The following is a 20,368-nucleotide window of genomic DNA, read 5'->3' on the forward strand; positions in this document are numbered from 1 at the left end:
AGACACATGCCTCACCATTTTATCAACATTTGTGCATACATGTTTATGTTCACAATATTTGCAAGATACTGACTTATCTTTATAATTTTGCACGTAACATTGCCACACACGACCTGCCTTCCTACCTATTTCTCGAAATTTCATGCGTTAATTCACACGTAATAGAAGTCCGAGTACATCTTCAGAAATTCGAGTCAGAGACAGGAGATAGACCGACGTCTATTACTAACGGTGGTTCCGGATGTATTAATAGTACTTCATCTCTATTCTTACACAATTTCTACATTACTTCACAAACTGGTTCCTTTTCATCATTTGTAAATTAGTACTTTGCTACTTTTTAGTGCAAATGGAAATTGAACTTTAAAAAATCATATTATTAGTTACATAAAGTACAGTCAATAAATTTTAATTTTCGTGACCTCCAAATTATTTAAAATCTAGAAGTAAATCATAATAAATAAAAATAAAGTAATTAGTCATATCGTTCTTATAATTTGTAAGATAAAGTAAAGAAATGAAAATAAATTCCTTTCCGGGAATTTATATGTCAGGGAAAAAACCCGGGAACATTCCCATTTTTTATTTTCTTCCCCACCATAAATATTCCCACTGCACATCACTACTATGCGAACTGAACCCAGAACCTCCCGATCCGATGGTAATATAGTATCATCTACAGCACTGTTTCCGAAGCATTTTCGGTTCACGTTGCTCTTTGTGTACAAGTCAGAACATAGGTGACCTCAGGCATTATATACATAAGAAATGAAATCACAAACAGCACCCTCGTGGCTAAGCGGTTAGGGTACGCTTCTTTGGAGTGGGAGATCCGAGTTCAATTCCTGGCGCAAGCTCGTGTGGTTCGGGTTCCACGTTAAGCTATAGGTCCACGTCTCATATAGCCTCGCTGCTGAAAAAGACGCTAAACTTAAAATCAAATGAACTAATCACGAACAACACTTGTGAATGGGTAGGATGAAGACTCTTACTCACCGGCAATTTTCAGGATGTTTAGAGATGTCCCTCTAAACTTCCAATTGTAAACTCGAGTAGAACTCAGGGTACCTCATTAGTTTAACCGGACGAAGCCTACGTCTTAGGTCGGGTATTACGTTATGTGTCTCTCAGATACGTTCCGTGGGTGATATTCGGTTCTCGATTGTGTGTGTAAAAAGAAATGAAATCTTTGAGTTTTACGTCCCACGGTTATGCCGGTTAGGCTAAAGGAGACGGTGATGATGACTAATGAATGAAATGGCGGAATGAAGAAAGTGGGAGGAAACGGGAAAACCCCGTGAAAACCCACGCATACGGTGTTTGTCCACCACAAAGATCACTTGGGATCACTTGGGATCGAACCCGGGACCCCTAGCACCAGAGGTGAACGCTCTACCAGTGAGCCACCGCGGCCCCACAACGATTGTGTGTGTGTATGTGTGTGTGTCTGTAGCGCTCACACCTAAAAGAAATCATTATTGGCTTGAAATCTTGTAATGAAATCAGCGTATATGCTGTAGTCAGCTTTCTTGTTTTTGCGGTATTTCGCTGGCGATCATAAATGAATGTTATGTGCTAAAGCCGTTTCACTAGTTTCCTGTAAAACAATGAAATGAACTACTTCAGTTTAACGTCACACGATTATGCCCCTTAGGCTGCGGGAGAGGATGATTAAAGCAAGTGAATGATCATGGAAGAATTGATGGGATGAAAAAGTTGGAGGAAATAGGAGTACCCCGAAAAAATCACTGACACGATGTTGTCCACTAGAAAGTTGCTTGGCCGGGGATCGAACCAGAGGTATGAGCTCTACCACTGAACCATCGTGCCCCCTCTCTTTATCTGTAGTAATACATGAAGGTATATAAATGAACGAAGAACAAATTGTGAAAATTGTAGCACTTTTCACTAATTATAACAATAGTAAGGAAGTTTTGCATCTTTTCCACTTTTCATTTGTTGTAAAAAAAAATGTACCTAAGCGAAAGCATTCTTGAAATAATATTGTAACAATTCCATTCAACAACACCAATAAATATTGCCTTGATCTTAGAGCAGAATGTTTAAAGATGTATTTGCCATATATTTTGCAAGCCTACATTTTTTTAATTAGATGATACAGGTCTTTTCTTTTATACTGAGAAAAAAGTATGTGGCATACGTCTAAACGTAGGTTATATGTGTAAATCTTGTAGCTTTTGGACAACGTACAGCAAACGTATAACTGGAAAAAGTAGGCTATATTTTATACGTAGTTTCGGTATAAGTGTTCCGAATAAACATATTTTCAGTACGAACGAAAAAACTGTATATAGGCCGTCAGGATCTCACATACAGATGGGCGTATGTAACATCCATATACGTATGTAACACACAGAAGACTGTTAGATGTCATACATCCCTCAACAGCATGATGTAATATCTAAGCGGAAAAAGTATGAAGCATATTGATAACGTATGCTCCGTACTGATTTCCGTAGTATACATAAGGACTCCGTATATTTGTACAATATGCCGTTGTCCGGAGAACGGATTTTTCTCAGTGTAGAAATGCGCTTAACTGATAGGAATTCGCATAGCTATAACCTATAAACAGGCCGGTAGCCAGCCCAAAAATGTAGGGGGGCCCGATCAAATCATATTATAGTTCATCACCATATTATAGTTCATTTGGAAATCTACCGTGAAAATTTTTGGGGGCAGCAAAAATTTAGGGGGGATGGCCCCCTCTAGACCCCCTGGATACGGGCCTGCCTATAAGCCCAATAATGAAAGGGTTAATAACGCATAGGAATGCATTGTGGGCTAAACATAATTTTACTGAAACTTTCCGAATATTTCGCAACGACCCTGTAAGTTAGCGAGGACAACCAAGGTATCGCGGCACACAGTTTGGGAAAATTTGACCTACACTATCCTTCTCCGTAGAATAAATCATATAGAAACATGTGCAAGCATAACACAACATAAAGGAATAAATAAACATTTAAGAAGACAGTTTGCTTCTTACCATAATGTAACGATGCTAACTTCTAGGGAAGGGGTCTTCAAAAAATACTATTAACAGGAGTAGATTTTGTTCGTGTGTCTGCCGGGAAGAGACTGTAGGCCCAACTATCTCATCACTTCTTATATATATATATATGTATACAGGGTAATAGTAATGAAAAAATAAGAGGGGAAAAAGAGACTCATCCGCTACCTCACTTCCTGTAATCACATATTTGCTCTATAGAGTCCGCGCGTAGACAGAGGGACTTGCGCAGAAACATCAATCATCCCCTTTTCAGCTTCCTCTTCACGATGCATATAAACTTTATCTACTTTAATTTTTCCGTCCCAAACTTGATATTGAGTAAATGAAGTTTACTTATTTCTATATTCATTTGAGAAAAAATATAGAAAACACGCAATGAATTATAAAAATGAGTATTTTATACCATCTAAAAATAAAGTGACATGAATTATTTTTTTAATTTTATTTTATTGTTTTAGAACACATGGATGTGTTACAGATGTGTTAAATACGGGTTGTGAGGAGTTGAGTTGAATTGAATTTGAGTTGAGTTGAGTTGATTTTGAGTTTAACGTCCCTTTTCAGCAGCGAGGCTATATGAAACGTGGACCTACTGATTAACGTGGAATCCGAACCACATGAGCTCCCGCCGGGAATCGAACCCGGGTCTCCCACGTCATGAATTGAATTTGAGTTTCACGTACCTTTCATCAGCTAGACTATATTTGACGGGACCTACTGATTAACGTGGAATCCGAACCACATGAGCACTCGCCGGGAATCGAACCCAGGTCTCCTACGCCAAAGGCGCATACGCTAACCGCTTAGCCACCAAGGAGCTCCGGATTCTGTGAAGTATGTATTCTTGAATAGCGTTTCTCAAACTTTTTTTCAAGTGGGAACTACTTTTATTAGTCAGAGTGCTCTGCGGACTACATTACTCTTCCTCCAGAGATGTTGCGGATCAAGATTTGTGAGTGGGTCCTGGGTCATCAGGACTTGACCCACTGTGCTCAGTGCATTGTAGAAAGAATAACACTGGTGAATTTTTTACGTTTTACTTTCAAGTTCTCAATTTCTCTTCGTTTTTCATTTGTTTCTATTTACTTACCTAAGATGGATATGTCTAAATGAGAAAAGAGATATTGGATATTGATATTTGTAGTTGTAATAATAGCAATAGGACTTAGTACTTGATTTTAGACACAGTCAAAATTTACAATTTTTCCCCCCATTACGTTGGCCTACTTCAGCTTGATTTGAGACTTTCAAATTTCATCCTACTTTCCACTGAAAAGTATCTGTAATTCAACAGGGAAATAACTGTATAAACGATACTTAACCCTACAATGCATGATTTTATTTTATTTGAAAAAAAAAATTTGCAAGAGAAAAATATAAGTAACGGAAGGTACTGGTACGCTTAAAGTGACATCTAAGCGGAAATTGTAGAATTACAACTAGCTTCGAATGTTCCCAATCTGGTTCAACATGCATTAGCAATTACACAAAGTTAAGTAGGAAAACACAAATTACGTTTACCACTATGACCCATATCTGTTCGAGGGTTAAATTGAAATTCATCGTAATATGGGTAATATAGCCCTGATAAACACTTTGCCATTTTATATTGTAAAGATCAAATCCATCAGTATTGTAAAAGAACGGCCCTTGAGCAATTAACCATAGAAATTCAAACTCCGATTAGTGATAATTTCACAGCCTTGTTTTATTACAAGCGCAATCTCTTTAGCCAGTGGAGAGGAGGTCATTGATCGTGGGTCAGAGTTGATGACGATCGATTTTGGTGTGGTATTTCAGAGTGAGCCACAGTGGGTCGTGGGAAAATTTTCATTGACCCACACAATCTCTTGCTTTTATGGCAAATTTATCATTTTCAAAGACTTTGGTTTAGACCTACTAGAGCTCGTTTATTAGTACATGTGTTAGTATAGGTGGCGTGAGAATAATTTGGGGGTACCAGATCCTTTCTTCAAACCACAATCGTATTGATGGAAGAGGAAGACACATGGAAGAGGAACCATGATGGCCATCTCGGAACGATAGCTTTTAAAGATGGCGTCGAATCAAATATGGCGCCCTAATTGGTTCATAAAACTGGTAATATCTCAGCTCTTAATTATCTAATATTAATGCTCATTTTTAATGAAAGTGTCGGGTAAACCTCATTTCAGGGGTACACATCTGTTATCGTGATTTCATTAGAAGATTTATTTGCTTCGTCCGTGGAGATCGTTTCATCTGACTAATTACTCATACTTGATTTTCCCACACGAGAGGCTACGTGTCTTTTCCTCCCTCACTTGTCATAGTTGTTATCAGCTCCAACCCCTAGGCGGTAAGACTTATACTATCTCATTTCAGGAATACACATCTTAATAGGCGGCTATTTGAAGCGTTCGCAAAGCGTTGTTATTGCTCTTGTGTACGCTTGGAATACGCTTACCATGTATTTAAATGTGGATGGCTAATTACAATGAGCTGCAAACGCGAAAGCAATAAAAACGTGGAGAAAACGTCAGCTCGAGCGTATTTGGTGCGTTTCGGAACAATAGACCGCCTGCTGTTTAAAAGATGTCTAAAGGAAGGAAAAAAAAAGGAAAGATGTGTTGCCAGGCAAGGGGATTTTAGCAAGAAACAGCTGCTTGGAAGATGCTTTATGCAGAATATTGGAACTCTGCTAGATCTATTATAGACCTGCACCTGAAAAAAAAAGACCTGGAAATCCTGACTGGCTCACAGTATAATTTATAACTTTGGCGAAAGTAAAATTACATACTAGCTACCTAGGTCACGTTTGCTGCTGGGGGTAACGCTTCGAAAACGCATAGCCACAGACTAAGCACTAGGCTAGTCGAGAAAGCGTTACCCCCCACAGCGAACGCGGCCTAGGTGGCTACACGGTAATTTTAGTTTCACCAGAGTTGTAAATCATACTATGAGCCAGTCAGGGTTCCCAGGTCTTTTCATTTCCCGCGCCAGAAGTGTAGAATGAGAATGGCCTGCTTCAGTTGGTTTTTTGTGAGAAGATATGAAGGTTATCGAAGAAGTATTGGTATTAGCTGCAGTTTCTTCTTATGTAAAGAAAAAAAAGACGCAGAGGAAACTAAGTGCAGACAAAGTAAACGACCAAAACAGCCTACTTTATCTTAATCAAACTTGGAAAACAATTCAGTTGATGTTAGATTGTTGCTTTTTAAATTTATTCCTACATCCATATTAATCTGTGTATCTGTATAAAAAGGATGTGTATGTATGTTAGGAATGGTATAGAGACGAGATGAAACTCAATACACTCTCGGTCTCGTCTCGAGTCGAAAAACATCGTATTAGTCTCGGTCTCGTTTCCATCAATATATGGAGCTCCTTCGTGATTAAGCGGTAAGCGTGCGTGTCTTTGGCGTGGTGGACCTGGATTCGATTCTAGGCAGGAGCTTATGTGGTTAGGGTCCCACGTTGAGCTGTAGTTCACATCTGATGTAGCCTCGCTGATATAGTCGAAAGAGACGAAGCAAGAGGTATTTTTTTTTAAGATATTCTCTGTATCGAAAACAAATATTACACCCCAATCAATAAATTCAAACATTTACACTACTTTATACTTTACTAGCTATGCACGTGCCTTTGGAGAATGGGTTTCCGGATTCGAATCCTGTGGGAGATCATTGAAAAGTTTCAGCGCATAAAGGTTGTTTAGATTCCACCTTAAACTGTAGGTTCACATTTTGTATAGCTTCGGTGCTGAAAGGACCGCTAAATTCCAAGCCACCAAGTACAAAATTTACATCATGATATTTTAACCAACTCTCTGGTTTAATCTTTTAAATTTTTTCTTCTCATGATTTTGGCTTATTCTGAAATTCCTACTCTCTACCAATTTTAGCACCTTATTTTCAGTTTCAGAACAAAGTTGATAAAACACGAGCAGTTGCAGTTAAAATAAATAAATAAAATAAAATAAACATATCTTTCCCAGGAATATTTCTAAGCTGCATGGAAAGAAATGTCTGGAAACTGAAACATTATGTGTTTGTTTTACAAAACTAAGTTTCGAAATACTTTGGCAACGTAGTTTTTCGGTCATTTCAAAGACTGGAAAGAGAGTAAGATGTATTGAATCCCAATTTAAAATTATGGTCTTTGCTGTTTAAAACATTTTCGATATACCTAAGTACCAAACTATTAGATGTGGCATTTTCCGCCTTTCTCTTGTGCACACATCTATGGCTTAGACCATCTAAGGGCAATTGTTCCATTATCTAACATATCCACCCCATAAAATGCCGCATCTAACATATCCGCCCTGGCCCTTTCGGGCTGTTGCGCCTTAAGGTTTGGTATATATTAGACATATTGGAAGTTGGCACAACTTTAACAAAGTATTTATTATTATTATTATTATTATTATTATTATTATTATTATTATTATTATTATTATTATTATTATTATTATTATTATTATTATTATTATTATTATTAATCATAGTGAACATACAATTTAGCTCGATGTAGCTCTACTTAACGTATTAAATGAAATCATAAAATAAGAATATTCTTACTTACTTCATTCTGAGAATTCTGTTCCATTCCCTCCTAGTCTGGAACAAATATCGCAGCCACTTCTCTCCACATTTTTATTTTTAAGTCACGGTTCATGTAGTTCGGATCTCTTAAATCATATAGGCATGGACTATTTTGTATTTCGATTATAAACGCCTCTAAACACACTAACTATGATTGGAGATGTACACAGGACACGTTTTCAAACACAACTGAAAATTTCTCTTTGTGATTACACTTGTGGTTATCTGTTTGGGGGTGGAGTTCGAGCTTCGGAGATAGGGGCTCAAATTCAAGTTATTTCGTTGTTTCATCTTTTGCCTAAAGCAAAATATTTTGCTTACAGATTACCATGGCACCAGCTAACTGTCAATCAACAGTATCACGAGAAATCACCCTATTGTGTTACATAGATTTTTCTGTGATTAGCTAATTTTTCGGAATTTCCTTCTATTTTTGTGAATTTTCTTTTGTTATACACACACATACTTTATAATAGCAGAGTTCCAATCTCTGCACAAAGCGTCTTCCAGCAGCTGTTTCTTGCTACAGTCCCCTTGCCTGGAACCCGTCTTTCCTTTTTGTCCTTCCTTTTGAAATCTTTTAAACAGCAGGCGGTCTATTGTTCCGACCCGCACCAAATACGCTCGAGCCGACGTTTTCTCAGCGATTTTATTGCTTTCGCGTTTATGTTTAGCCACCCAAATTTAAATACATGATCAGCGTATTCCAAGCATACACATGAGCAATAAATACGCTTTGCAATAGCTTTAAATAGCCGGGGTGTTAATCAGTTGTCAACTAGTTTACAGGCCGGCCAACATGGACACTTTTAAAAGCATTATAGGTGCTATGTACAACTATTGCCACTTACGAACTGAAACAATTTCTTCTGCAATGGCATCTGGTTCAAGCTTTGAAACTCTGTGGTACATGCGGAAGCAATTGTAATATTTGGAAAAAATGGGAACGGTAAGTTATTTTAGGTCTCTTAACAAATACGAGTATTTATAGAAGTTTTTCAATGCGAAGAAATATGAATTATACAGTACATTTTCCTTAATGTCATAAATAATGAAGAGCTCGATTTTCATAATGGCAATCTCTTTAATAGTCGAAAATGTGTGAGGCTCATATTGTGTATTAGTATTTCTTATGGATGACACGTTTATAACAGACGTTTACTTTTTAATTATAAACAGAGGATACATTAAGTTTTTTTTTTTTTTTTTTTGTTTAAAATGAAATCTAACAGTGATGACTGGAAAATTGTAAAATTTGAGTACACACCACATACTGATCTTTATATATATTCTAGTTATGTACTAAGTCTATTTTCTACAATGTTCTTTTAAAATGTGACTATAAAAATATCAAAAGGTAAATTTGAAACAGCACTACTTTTAGAAATCTGATGTATTTTCTTTTTGAATATAACATATTTGTCAATATATGTAATATACGTACCATTGTATTTATTTAATTTTTCGATGGAAAACTCAAATTTAGAATTAAAAATAACAACCAATCTACAGTACGTTTTTAAATAGATAAAGAACTCAGCTACAGATGTTCAACTAGGAACTGTAGAAAGAAATGTTCGATTCAACATGGCACTTTGTTTTCGATAACAAAAATAAACCTTCACCTGTTTTTTTTCTTCTTTTTTTTAAAGTTCTACTTGGGTGGATTCTGCGATACCCCACTTCGGTAGTTACAAGTGAAACGTGTCTCAGCCAAAATACAGTTTCAAAACTGTTAAGTGAATTTAGGAAAGTCCTTGCAATGTGGCTATTAGAAACCAGTGCCAAAATTGTAGGTAAGGGACACATAGTTGATGTGGACCAGAGCGTTTTTGGCAAACATAAATACAACAGAGGCCTATAATGCGTACCAAATGGGTTTGTTGGAGGAATCGACTGCCAAACTAGAAGAACTTTTATGATGTTGGTGGAAGCAAAAAAAATGCCGAAACTTTAGAAAACGTTATATTAAATAATTTCTTACCCGGCACAATTATAAAAACAGATTACTGGAGAGGATACAGCAGATTATCTGTTTTGGGATACAAACATGATATAGTAAATCACAGCATTAATTTTGTTGATTCAAATGACAATGCAACACATACACGAACGATTGAATCTTATTGGGCGAGAGTAAAGAGACATTCGAAGGCGCATAGGGAAGATGAGTTTCAGAACTGAGTCATATCTAACAGAACATGTATGGAGTAGTAGATTTACACCACTCAAGAACATTTTTCAGATTTCGTACGTGTCATGCAGTACTTCTATCCATAGAAGTATATGGATTAAATGAAACGCAATAATGACAAGGTATATAACAACTCTTCCCCACCCCACCCAAAAAAGACGATGATCGAAGAGACCTGAATTGTTTTACCGTTAGCATATACAGATAAGAAGATCTAGGATATCATAGCAACTTTTAAACACGCCATTGGAAAAAATGTTTCTGGTTTGGTAGGAACAATTGATTCATTGTAAGTCCTAAGCCTGAGTAAAGTGTGGAGGGAAGTTGCAATAAGAAGATAAGTGGGGTCTGAATTTGTACTTCCTGTGCGCATACATCTTCCCATTCTACATATTTCTTCTTAAAAACTGAAGGATTACAATAATTATTTTCAATCCAAGGATAGCCATAATAAAAATCAGTTTCGAAATTATTCTCTAAACGAAACTCATCTTCTTGATTCCCACGAGAACTATGATTTCTGGACTTTGTTCCAGTAAATAAAACAATGACGATTTCTAGGTTTATTAATGGTATACTATTTTATAAACTACGAACAGAACTGTTAGAACCTTTCTGATCAAGTTGCATGAAAAGGGCAGCGATAATTTTGTCACCGGAAATTTCGTCACGGTAATTTCGTCACCGGTAATTTTGTCAGCAAAATATTATCATGTAGGTAATTTCGTCAAGGAAATTTTTACACAGTAATTTTGTCACCAAAATATTAGCATATAGGAAATTTTGCCATTAAAAAAAAAAAAAACATTTGTTGAACTAAGTAGAGACAAATTAAACGACCAAAACAGCTTACCTTATCTTAACCAAACTTGGAAAACAATTGAGTTCGTGATGGACTCTACAAAATTGGAGTTTCGGATACCCGACGCAAGAACAAACACCAGTCGAAGAACAAATGTAAGCTTCAGCAAATGTTAGAAACACATGCAAAATAGGCCTATAATGGGATTGTATATCATTATATATAAATATTAGGTTTTGACAATATCAGATTTCACGAAAATTTTCATCGTTTTTGTATTGTTCTGTGAGTCTAAGTTCTTGGACCTTCCTCCATGTTGAGTAAGTCAGGTGAAAAGAGGCAACCCTTTTTTAGGAGCCATTGAAAGAATATTATATTTCAACTCTGAGTAAACGTTGGTAAATAGTTATTGGAAATCTGTTAAGAAAACAAATTTATATAAAGGAAGAAAAAACAAATATTTCTGGAAGGTGTTCGACCAATCAGAGACAAAGAGTTTTTTTTTACATTTCCCAGTTTTAGCCAATTACAAACAAGCAGTTGTTTACATCTTTCAAATGTATTTGCTTTGGTTGCTATTTAAGCACATAAATGCTGACAGTGTAGAGTGAAGTTCTTCTATACAGAGTGTAGTTCATTGTGTATCGCGCAAAATACTTTAGTATTTAGAAACATGGATATGAACCGAAAATATAGCTGCTGATATTGCAAAAACGGTTCCCGAGATTTTCACTTACTAGATATCGTTACATGTTCAGCAAGCGATGAGAAACAATGATATCCGAGACATGATCGTGTCCACTCATTTCTATTTAAAAGCGACGCATAATAGAAGCATTGAAAAAAGAACATTAGAATGTAGTGTGATTTTTGACAGCGGAAGGTCCAAAAGTTACGGTCAGTGGTTAGCGGTATTGTGAAACATTAAAAAAAAAAAAAAAAAAAAAAACAAAGAAAACAAGCTTAAGGAGGCAATCAAATCGAAACATCCCAGTAACTTCCTCATGGTGTTAGCTCGTTGCACGACAACACTAGACTACACACAACAGAGGGAACAAAGGAACTTCTGCAGAAGCTCAAATCAGAAGTCCTCCTCCACCACTCTACAATCCAGACCTGTCTCCATGTAACTTCCGTGTCTTTAAAAAAAAATTTAAAAAAGGCGCTGCAAAGACAACGCTTTGAAATACACGATGATATCAAGGAGTGTGTGGGCAATTTGTTTCAACAGCAGCCAAGGGAGTTTTAATAGCATAACACTGTGCGATTAATGCCATTGGTAGTGGGATAAATATCTCAACAATTTCGAACAGTATTTTTGAGGTAAGTGCGAAGCCTTTTATGTCACAATATCTGCCTCATTTTTTAATTGATTTCTCCTAATAAAATCATATAACGTATTATTCTCGAACCATATATTATCAATAATCACACCATAACGTATTATTTATATCAATTAGTTTCTGCTGCTTTAGTCAATTGAGAACTAAATAATAACTGCTATCAAGGGACTTAAAGGTCCGCGATGGATTATACAAGTAGTTACTTTAAAAGTCAAAAGATCATTCTTTTTTTTTTTAACGTCCCACAATCGTCCACGGATCCTAAGGGAGACGGTGTTGACGACAAGGATAATAATGAAAAAACGAAAGTGTCAGGAAATGCAAAAATCCCGACAAATACTCCACACACGGTGTTTGCCCACCCAGGCCCGTATCCAGGGGGAGCTAGGGGGACGAGTCCCCCTAAATTTTTGCTGGTCCCCCTAAAATTTTCACGGTAGGCTTGAAAATGAACTATAATATGTTTGGATCGCACCCCCCTACATTTTTGGGCTGGCTATCAGCCTGTACCCACCACAGATCCCAGTTGGCGGAAGCTGGAATGGAACCAAAGACTCAACCCTCCACAGGTAAATGTTCTACCTCTGAGCCACCGAGGCCCACAAAAGCGATGCATAATGATAAATGACAATTTAAAACATGAAATTATAGGATGAATTATCCCCAAAAGAGAATGGTTATAATATTTTTTTGGGAATGTTCACTTTACTTTTGAGAATTACTCATCCCTTGAAACAACGGGATCTGCAAATAATCACTGGACAATAATACTGTGATAACTTGTTTAGGTTTAAAATAAACCTATCATTTTTAATTTTATCCTGCTAGTCTGTTATCTGCCATTTTCTCCATATTTTGCACTTCAGATACATGGATATCTCACAAACTGTTACACAGATGGCGGGTTTATTCATAATCGTATTTATTTGTTGTGATAATCGTGAACAAGCTACAAATTTATGCAGTAACGAATTCCTTTGGAAAATGTTACAGTAGTCAAGGAAAGTGCACGCAGAAATAAATCGCACATCAAAATACCCGTTAAAATTAATTTGATTCTGGCATCAGCGGAGAAGAAATTTTGAAAACGGTCAAATATTAATTAACACTATAAATATGAAAACATGGAAAGAGTTGTGTCGGTCCTCAACTTATATATGTAGATCTATCTATATTTTTATAATTATTATATGCATCCAGGAGATATTTGCATCCGTCATTGCCGGGTATTAATTCAAAACCTAGATAAAGCGTAAACTCACGTTGTTCTCCGTCTTAATTCAGAACATGGATTAAAAAAGGGGGGAAGAATAAGATCCGTACAACTACAGTAGAGCGTCGATTATCCGAAGTAATTGGGGGACATGGGCGTTCGGAAAACTGGTTTGTTCGGATAATCGAACTGTACTGTACTGTACTTCTACAGCCAGTGCCAAACCGACAGAAGTGTGCTGATTGTTGAAACACAGCGACTGGCGGCTTGGCCGGTCAGCAGCGCCTTATGAAGGCCCCATTAGAAGCAATGTTCCGCCAACGGTGGCTCAGTGCGGCGACTACTGTGGGAAACTTGGTTTGGGAGTGAGGGGGATGATGGACGGTAGGATGGGAGAGTAACAGGTGCGAGCGAGTACACAGTTCGGTTAAGCGGTCGTTCGGTTGACCGACGTTCGGGTAATCGACGCTCTACTGTATTTCATTGCTTGAGGTCTTTATCCTTTCGTGTTATGTAAGCCCTTAGGACACAGAAGTAATGAGGGTTGCATTCAGATAAAGCTTTTTTTACAAAAGAAGCAGAGAGGAAATGAAATTTTAAGTTTTAGGTTCCATGTTATGCCGGCTATGCTAAAGAAGACAGTAATTATGAGAAAGGAATAAAATGTTAGAATGAAAAAATGGGACAACCCAGAAATAACCCACAAACACGGTGTTTGTCCACCACAAAGCTTACTTCGCGGGAGCTAGGATCGAACCAAGGACAGCATCCACCAGAGGTACAGAGGTGAACGCTCTACTTCTGAGCCACCGCGGCTTCGCGGAGAACAAATATAGATAACTTTGAACCGCCCACTATACACCCTTGAGCCAAAAAATGGAAAAAAAAAAATGTTTAGTAAGTGATCAGATTTGGCATCTGTGTACCAAGTTTGATGGTTTTAGGTCAAGAGCGCCGATCCTAGGGGAGCCGGGGACCCGGGTCCCCATCTCTCATGTGGGCCTCTATGTATTTTTATCAATATGCATTTGTTATATGTATTTTTATGAATGCCTCCCCCATTGTTGCAGAGAAATCGGCGCCTCTGCTTTAGGTGCCTACTTTCTATGCGAAAAACTGACAAACGCACACACACATTATTTTTATTAAAGATTATATATAGGGGAAGTTCCTCTAAGAGCGAGTGGCCTCTTAGAGTACGATCAACAATTTGGCAGAGTTGGCAACGCTGTACGATGTTTGTTTGTATTCCTGCAGAAGCGTCGTTGTGTGAAAGATAGTTGTACGCAAATTGTCTGCTGCCAGCATCTGTATCCTAAGTTTTATTGGCATGTGAATATTTTTGATACTTCCAGTGTAATAATTGAGTTCCTACTAATTAGTGTGCGTAGTTGAATACAGATATATTCTGTTTCTAAACTTAATGTCAAATATTAGGTCATAATGAAGTTTGGACATAAGACCGATAATATCATCATATCTGGAAACTACTGATAAATTTGTGATAAATTTGTAGAATGAGTGCGATTCCTCTAAGAGTACGCATTTTCTTTCCTTCAAGAGTACGTGCGCACTCTTTGGGATCGGTGATGTGTACTTTTGGAAGACTGTGTAGACAATTGAATTTGATTATCAGAGGAGAACACCTTGTCAGATTCTTTCCCAATTCTGACACTGTGGGGTTACTTTGAGGCAAAATGAATAGGTTTCTCTAATATAAACCCTAGCAGTGTGCATCACCGTTGATTCGCATGGCCCGAAAAAGTAGATAGGCCTAAGTATGTTGTGCCGGCGATTCACACGGCTTACTAAAGCAATACTAATGTGAATCACTAATGATTTACATTATAGCAATGTGTCATTACGCTATTCCTGAAGTGAATGAAATAAGACAAAATCTCAGAAAAGTGGGTATGATTATTTTCAGAATCAGATAATGACAAATTTGAACCTACTGCATACGAACTAACCTTGGAAAAGAGTGTGATAATTAAACTAACTAACATACTGTAATGAGTTTTTAAATGGTTTTTGTTTAGCTATAGTTCCGTTTTCTTTTTTAAATTTTCGAGGGTATTGTCCCAACGTCTCTGGGATGGATAAAGCCAACATTTAGCCCTCTGCAAGAACATGAATTGGCTCAGCACGTAAGGGACCTTGACTCCATGCTTTACGGTATCACATGCCAGCAACTGAAGGACTTTGCATTCGACTATGCAGAGAGAGAAATCAGATCAACGACATCTTGAACAGAGAGAAGAAAAAAGCCGGGAAGAATTGGGTATATGCATTTTGCAAAAGGCATGATAACTTAACATTGCGCTCACCGGAGAAGTGCAGCCTTGGAAGAATAATTGGCTTCAACAAAACTTAATGCACTATATTCTTCAGCAACTTGCAGGCAATGTACAAGACAAAAAAAAAATTCTATCTCATAGAATGTTTAACATGGATGAAAATGGAATTTCAACTGCCCCAAATAAAATTCCAAAAGTACTTTCGCCAATCGGTAAAACGCATGTAGGTAAAGTTGTGTCTGGTGAGAGGAGACTATTTTCTGTTGCTATGATGACGTGCCTCTAGTCATCATATTTCCCAGAAAGAGAATGAAAATGGAGTTGTATGAAGATAGGCCTACAGGAAGTTTACCTCTGGTCTCAGATTCTGGATACATAACCAGTGAACTTTTTTGGATTTGGTTGAAACATTTCTCTCACCTCGTGAAGTCCACTCAGAATGATGAAGTGTTGCTCGTTCTTGATAACTACACCACACTCTGCACTTTGGAAACAGTGCTGCATTGTAGGGATAATTACATTATCTTGCTTTCTCTTTCTCCGCCACATGCTGCAGTCCCTTGACAAGGGGTTCGAACCTCTGAGACTCTTTGCAGCTGAAAGTGACAGTTGTGTTTATAAGTGTGACAGTTGCTAATGATAAAAAAAAAAAACGTCAGGTTTTAGATGTATAATTTCATTATAATATTTCTACTTGTTTCCTCTGTGCATATAAGTTTTTGTTTAGTTTTAAAGCAGTGTCAATTGAAGGGTAAGGGGAAAAAAGAAGGAATGTCACAAAACTGTATTTTCGAGAAAACGACGTTTTAATATTGAAAACCACGTACAAAATGAATAGGGTTAGTCAAATCTTTTGCCCCCTACATTTCTACATCTACGCGTGCATTATATATACAGTCAAATAGTACCAAGAGTCATCAACAGATAGGGCAAAGCACTCGTTAAAGCATACACATGGACATTCCTTGTTTTTTCCCTTACCCTTCAATTATACTTTGGTATAATTTGACAAGTTTTCTTTCTTTTTTTAATTTCACTTTCTAGGCCTAGGTTAATTGTAGGCTATCTCTTGGTTTCCCTTATTATCGAGAATTTGTGTACTTTTGATGTTGCACTTATATTCATTTATACAACTTTCTTGCCAAACCAAAAAACTTTGTACCTGTTTTCGTGTTTCTGTCATAATTTTCTTTGAACTGTGTAATGTCATTTTCATTTGCTACCTTGTATTGTAATAGTGTTATTCCCACATAGCAAATGCGTACTCTTGGAGGACACATTGCGTACTCTTACAGGCATAGTCCTTCAAGAGTGCGCCAATGCATTGTTTTATAACAATGCATCTATTGTAACTATTGCGTCACTGTCCTTATATTTGCCTCCAATTTTGACCTTAAGGAATGAATAAAGATTTGTGTTAGAAATTATTATTCTGGGTGATTTTCCTTTTCTTTGTCGAGTGTTTAAAGACTAAGTGCATACTCTTTGGGGAACTTCCCCTAATATTTGTGATAAAACATGAACAAAAGAAAAGGGGGCGGCGAAAATGCCTCCAAGGCATGCAGTAAATTAGGAGGAAGAACATGGCCAAGAAACTTCTTTTTCCCACAGATTTCGCGAAATTACATATAATGCATACAATATTTAGACTAACAATTAATTGTATCAGATAAATTCATTATCGAGTACATTTGATACGTGGGTTCCTGTCACCACGGCATGGCGCGTCCTCAGGTTGCGGATCGAGGAGAAGGCCTCTAGATATAGAGGTTAGCTGCGAATATACTGAATAAGCAGTCGCGGACAGACGACTAGGAGTGGTCCTCCAGCTTGGGGGTTTGGGTAAGGCTAACACCCTCATCCTGTAAAAAAAGGTACTTGTTCAGAAACATTCACAAAAGCCTCGGACTTATTCTGTTAGCAAGATTGACCCCATACGCAGATGAAATTATTGGAGATTATCAGTGCGGATTTAGACGAAATCGATCAACTATCGACCAAATATTTACCATTCGCCAAATACTCGAAAAGAAGTGGGAATACAATACCCCGGTACATCAACTATTTATTGATTTTAGAAAGGCTTACGACTCGGTTAGGAGAGAAACATTATACAACGTTCTTACAGAGCTTGGAATACCGAGAAAGCTAATTAGGTTAATTAAGATATGTTTAAGTGAATCCCAAAGTAAAGTCCGGGTAGGAAAATTTTTGTCCACGAGCTTCCACGTCGAAAATGGCCTGAAACAAGGAGATGCGTTGTCGCCATTATTATTTAACTTTGTGCTGGAATACGCCATAAGGAAAATCAAAGATAGCAACCAGGGCCTAGAGTTGAACGGTATTCACCAGGTTATGGCATATGCTGATGATGTAAATTTAATAGGGGATGATAGGAGAACAGTAGAAATAAATGCAGAGATATTATTAAACGCTTGCAGGGACATGGGTTTAGAAGTAAATGCAGAGAAAACTAAATACATGGAAGTGCGTCGGGACCGTAATACGGCAAATTGTGGAGGCGTTAAAATATTAAATAATACTTTTGATAAAGTGGATATTTTCAAATATTTAGGATCAATATTAACAGACGAAAATCATATTCACGAAGAAATTAAATGTCGACTAAAAGCAGGGAATTCGTGTTACTATTCGGTTCAAAATCTCTTGTCGTCGCGAATTCTGTCGAGGAATTTGAAGCTTAAAATATATAAAACGATAATCATGCCTGTTGTTCTGTATGGTTGCGAAACATGGTCGCTTACTCTGAGGGAAGAACATAGACTGAAAGTATTTGAGAACAGGATCCTGAGAAGAATATTCGGACCCAAGAGGAACGAGAATGGGGAATGGCGAAAGCTTCATAACGAGGAACTACATAGTTTATACGGTTTACCCAACATTGTTAGGGTCGTCAAGTCTAGGAGGCTTAGGTGGGCAGGTCATGTAGCTAGAATGGAAGAAAGTAGAAACGCTTTCAAAGTCTTGACTGGTAGACCCATGGGAAAACGACCATTAGGAAGACCTAGGCGCAGATGGGAGGATAATATTAAGATGGATCTCGCAGAGATAGGAATACAAAGTAGAAACTGGATCCAATTAGCTAAGGATAGAAGTCAGTGGAGAGCTTTTGTGAACGCGGCACTGAACCTCCGGGTTCCATAGGCCATAGAGTTAGTTAGTTAGTTAGTACATTTGATCAATGCATTGGCGTAACTAGAATATTTTGCTAAGGGGATACGGTTCATTCCCTAACAGCATTCCAGACTTTTAATAGCCTTACTCAAACCTTCAAGGCTAAATCTGTAGGCTTGCACAAGCTTAACATGTATATGAATGTGAATGCAGACTTAAGCAAGCCTATTGCAAACTTGCTAGTTCCTTGCTAGCAAACTTGCGTCAAACTTTCCAATAATACTTAATGTTCTGTATAAGACTAGCCTTAAAATTTCTTTAAATTAACACATGTGTTAAGCATGACTTAACAAAGTCATATTCAAAGTGAACCTTTAAGGCTAAGTATAACACGCATGCGATTTTGCGCAGCCTTCATTCTCACATTTGGTCTAATCGTATACACGTTTATACGTCAAGGCTATCGGGACTCGAGGCATGACTTAAAATTTACACTTTACAAAGCTATATACAGAGACAGCATCTAAGGTTAAGAGTCTTCATCCCGGCGAAATTAAAATACCGCTAATTTTACAGTAATTATGTGATATCTTCAAATAGATAAAAGATAATCGAAATGTGGAACAAGAGCGCCCTAGACAATATTATTTTACATGAGAAACCGTTATCACGACTCACTTATCTGCTTTCGATTTCGAGCCATTTTGAAAATTGGCATTTATTTTCGCGTTTCTAAACAGCTGAAAACGGAAAGTCAGTAGGTGACTTGTGATAACGGTACCTCACGCAAAATAATATTGTCTAGGGCGCTCTTGTTCCATATTTCAATTATCTTTTATCTATTTGAAGATATCACATAATTACTGTAAAATTGGCGGTATTTTAATTTCGCCGGGATGAAGACTCTTAAGTCTATCAGCTGCTAAGAATTGAAAGTGTACTTCAGAACATCTCGTTTATAAAATGCTTATTCTTGTTTTAAGTAAATTCTTAATCCTACGAGATGAGACTTAAGGCTGTCTTGTCGCTAAAATATAATCACGTCTCAAAAATGTAATTCTTTTGTATTGAAAGGATTCTGTATCGTCTTGTCTCATTGGCAACAGTAGAATTCCCGCCCTGTTTTCTCTTCGACTATTTTTGGCAACTTAATAGCAAGTCAGTTCTAAGCCTATTTTTTAGGATTTATCTCAGGATTTGGAAGACGCGATTCAAACTCTACAACCAGTATCACAAGGAAGCAGCAACTTAATAACACCCAAGTTTCAAAGCCATATGTAGGAAAGAAAAAAAAAGCGGAGGGGGACGAAGTAGTGTCAGTACTAACTATACATAATCCAAACATATCACAAAATCACTTCACGAAGACTGCGAAAAACCGGACACAATATTAGCATGCAATTAAAACTTTCGGGCATGCAGCGATTTTTAATAGAGTTTCCATTCTCTAATTGTGCCTATGCTAGTGCGAGAGTTCTCTGGTTTAATTCCAGCATATACATTATTGAGGTTCTTCTTTCGTTCCTCATTTATCATATATTTTTATACCATAATGAATAACATGAATGAAGTAAAAAAAGGCGAAAAAGTAAGCAGATAAATCAAGGAAAGATGAAAAATAGATACTTTATATAAGGTAAAGCTAAAAAATTGACTGTTTCACAATTTTCAAACAAGATCTAAAACAAAAAATGCTAAGTTCATGGTGTAGTATAAGCCTTACACCCGGCAATTTGACACCGGGACAAAAGATGCTTCGCAATT

The 20,368-nt window shown here is 37.2% G+C and overlaps 1 protein-coding gene across 1 annotated transcript in view; it reads right to left on the reverse strand.

The window, feature by feature from the left end:
- LOC145683532 (eclosion hormone-like) overlaps window positions 1-3,098 on the reverse strand; it is a 100,296-nt gene extending 97,198 nt beyond the window's left edge. Inside the window, exon 1 of the mRNA XM_081754877.1 lies at window positions 3,011-3,098. Within this exon, the coding sequence (XP_081611003.1) occupies window positions 3,011-3,013 (3 nt within the window). The 5' untranslated portion in view covers window positions 3,014-3,098. The remainder of the gene's footprint in view (window positions 1-3,010) is intronic.
- Between the last annotated feature and the right edge of the window lie 17,270 nt (window positions 3,099-20,368).

The sequence above is a fragment of the Thermobia domestica genome, chromosome 4 (genome assembly GCF_964235325.1).
Source record: "Thermobia domestica chromosome 4, izTheDome1.hap1.1, whole genome shotgun sequence".
Taxonomy (NCBI): domain Eukaryota; kingdom Metazoa; phylum Arthropoda; class Insecta; order Zygentoma; family Lepismatidae; genus Thermobia; species Thermobia domestica.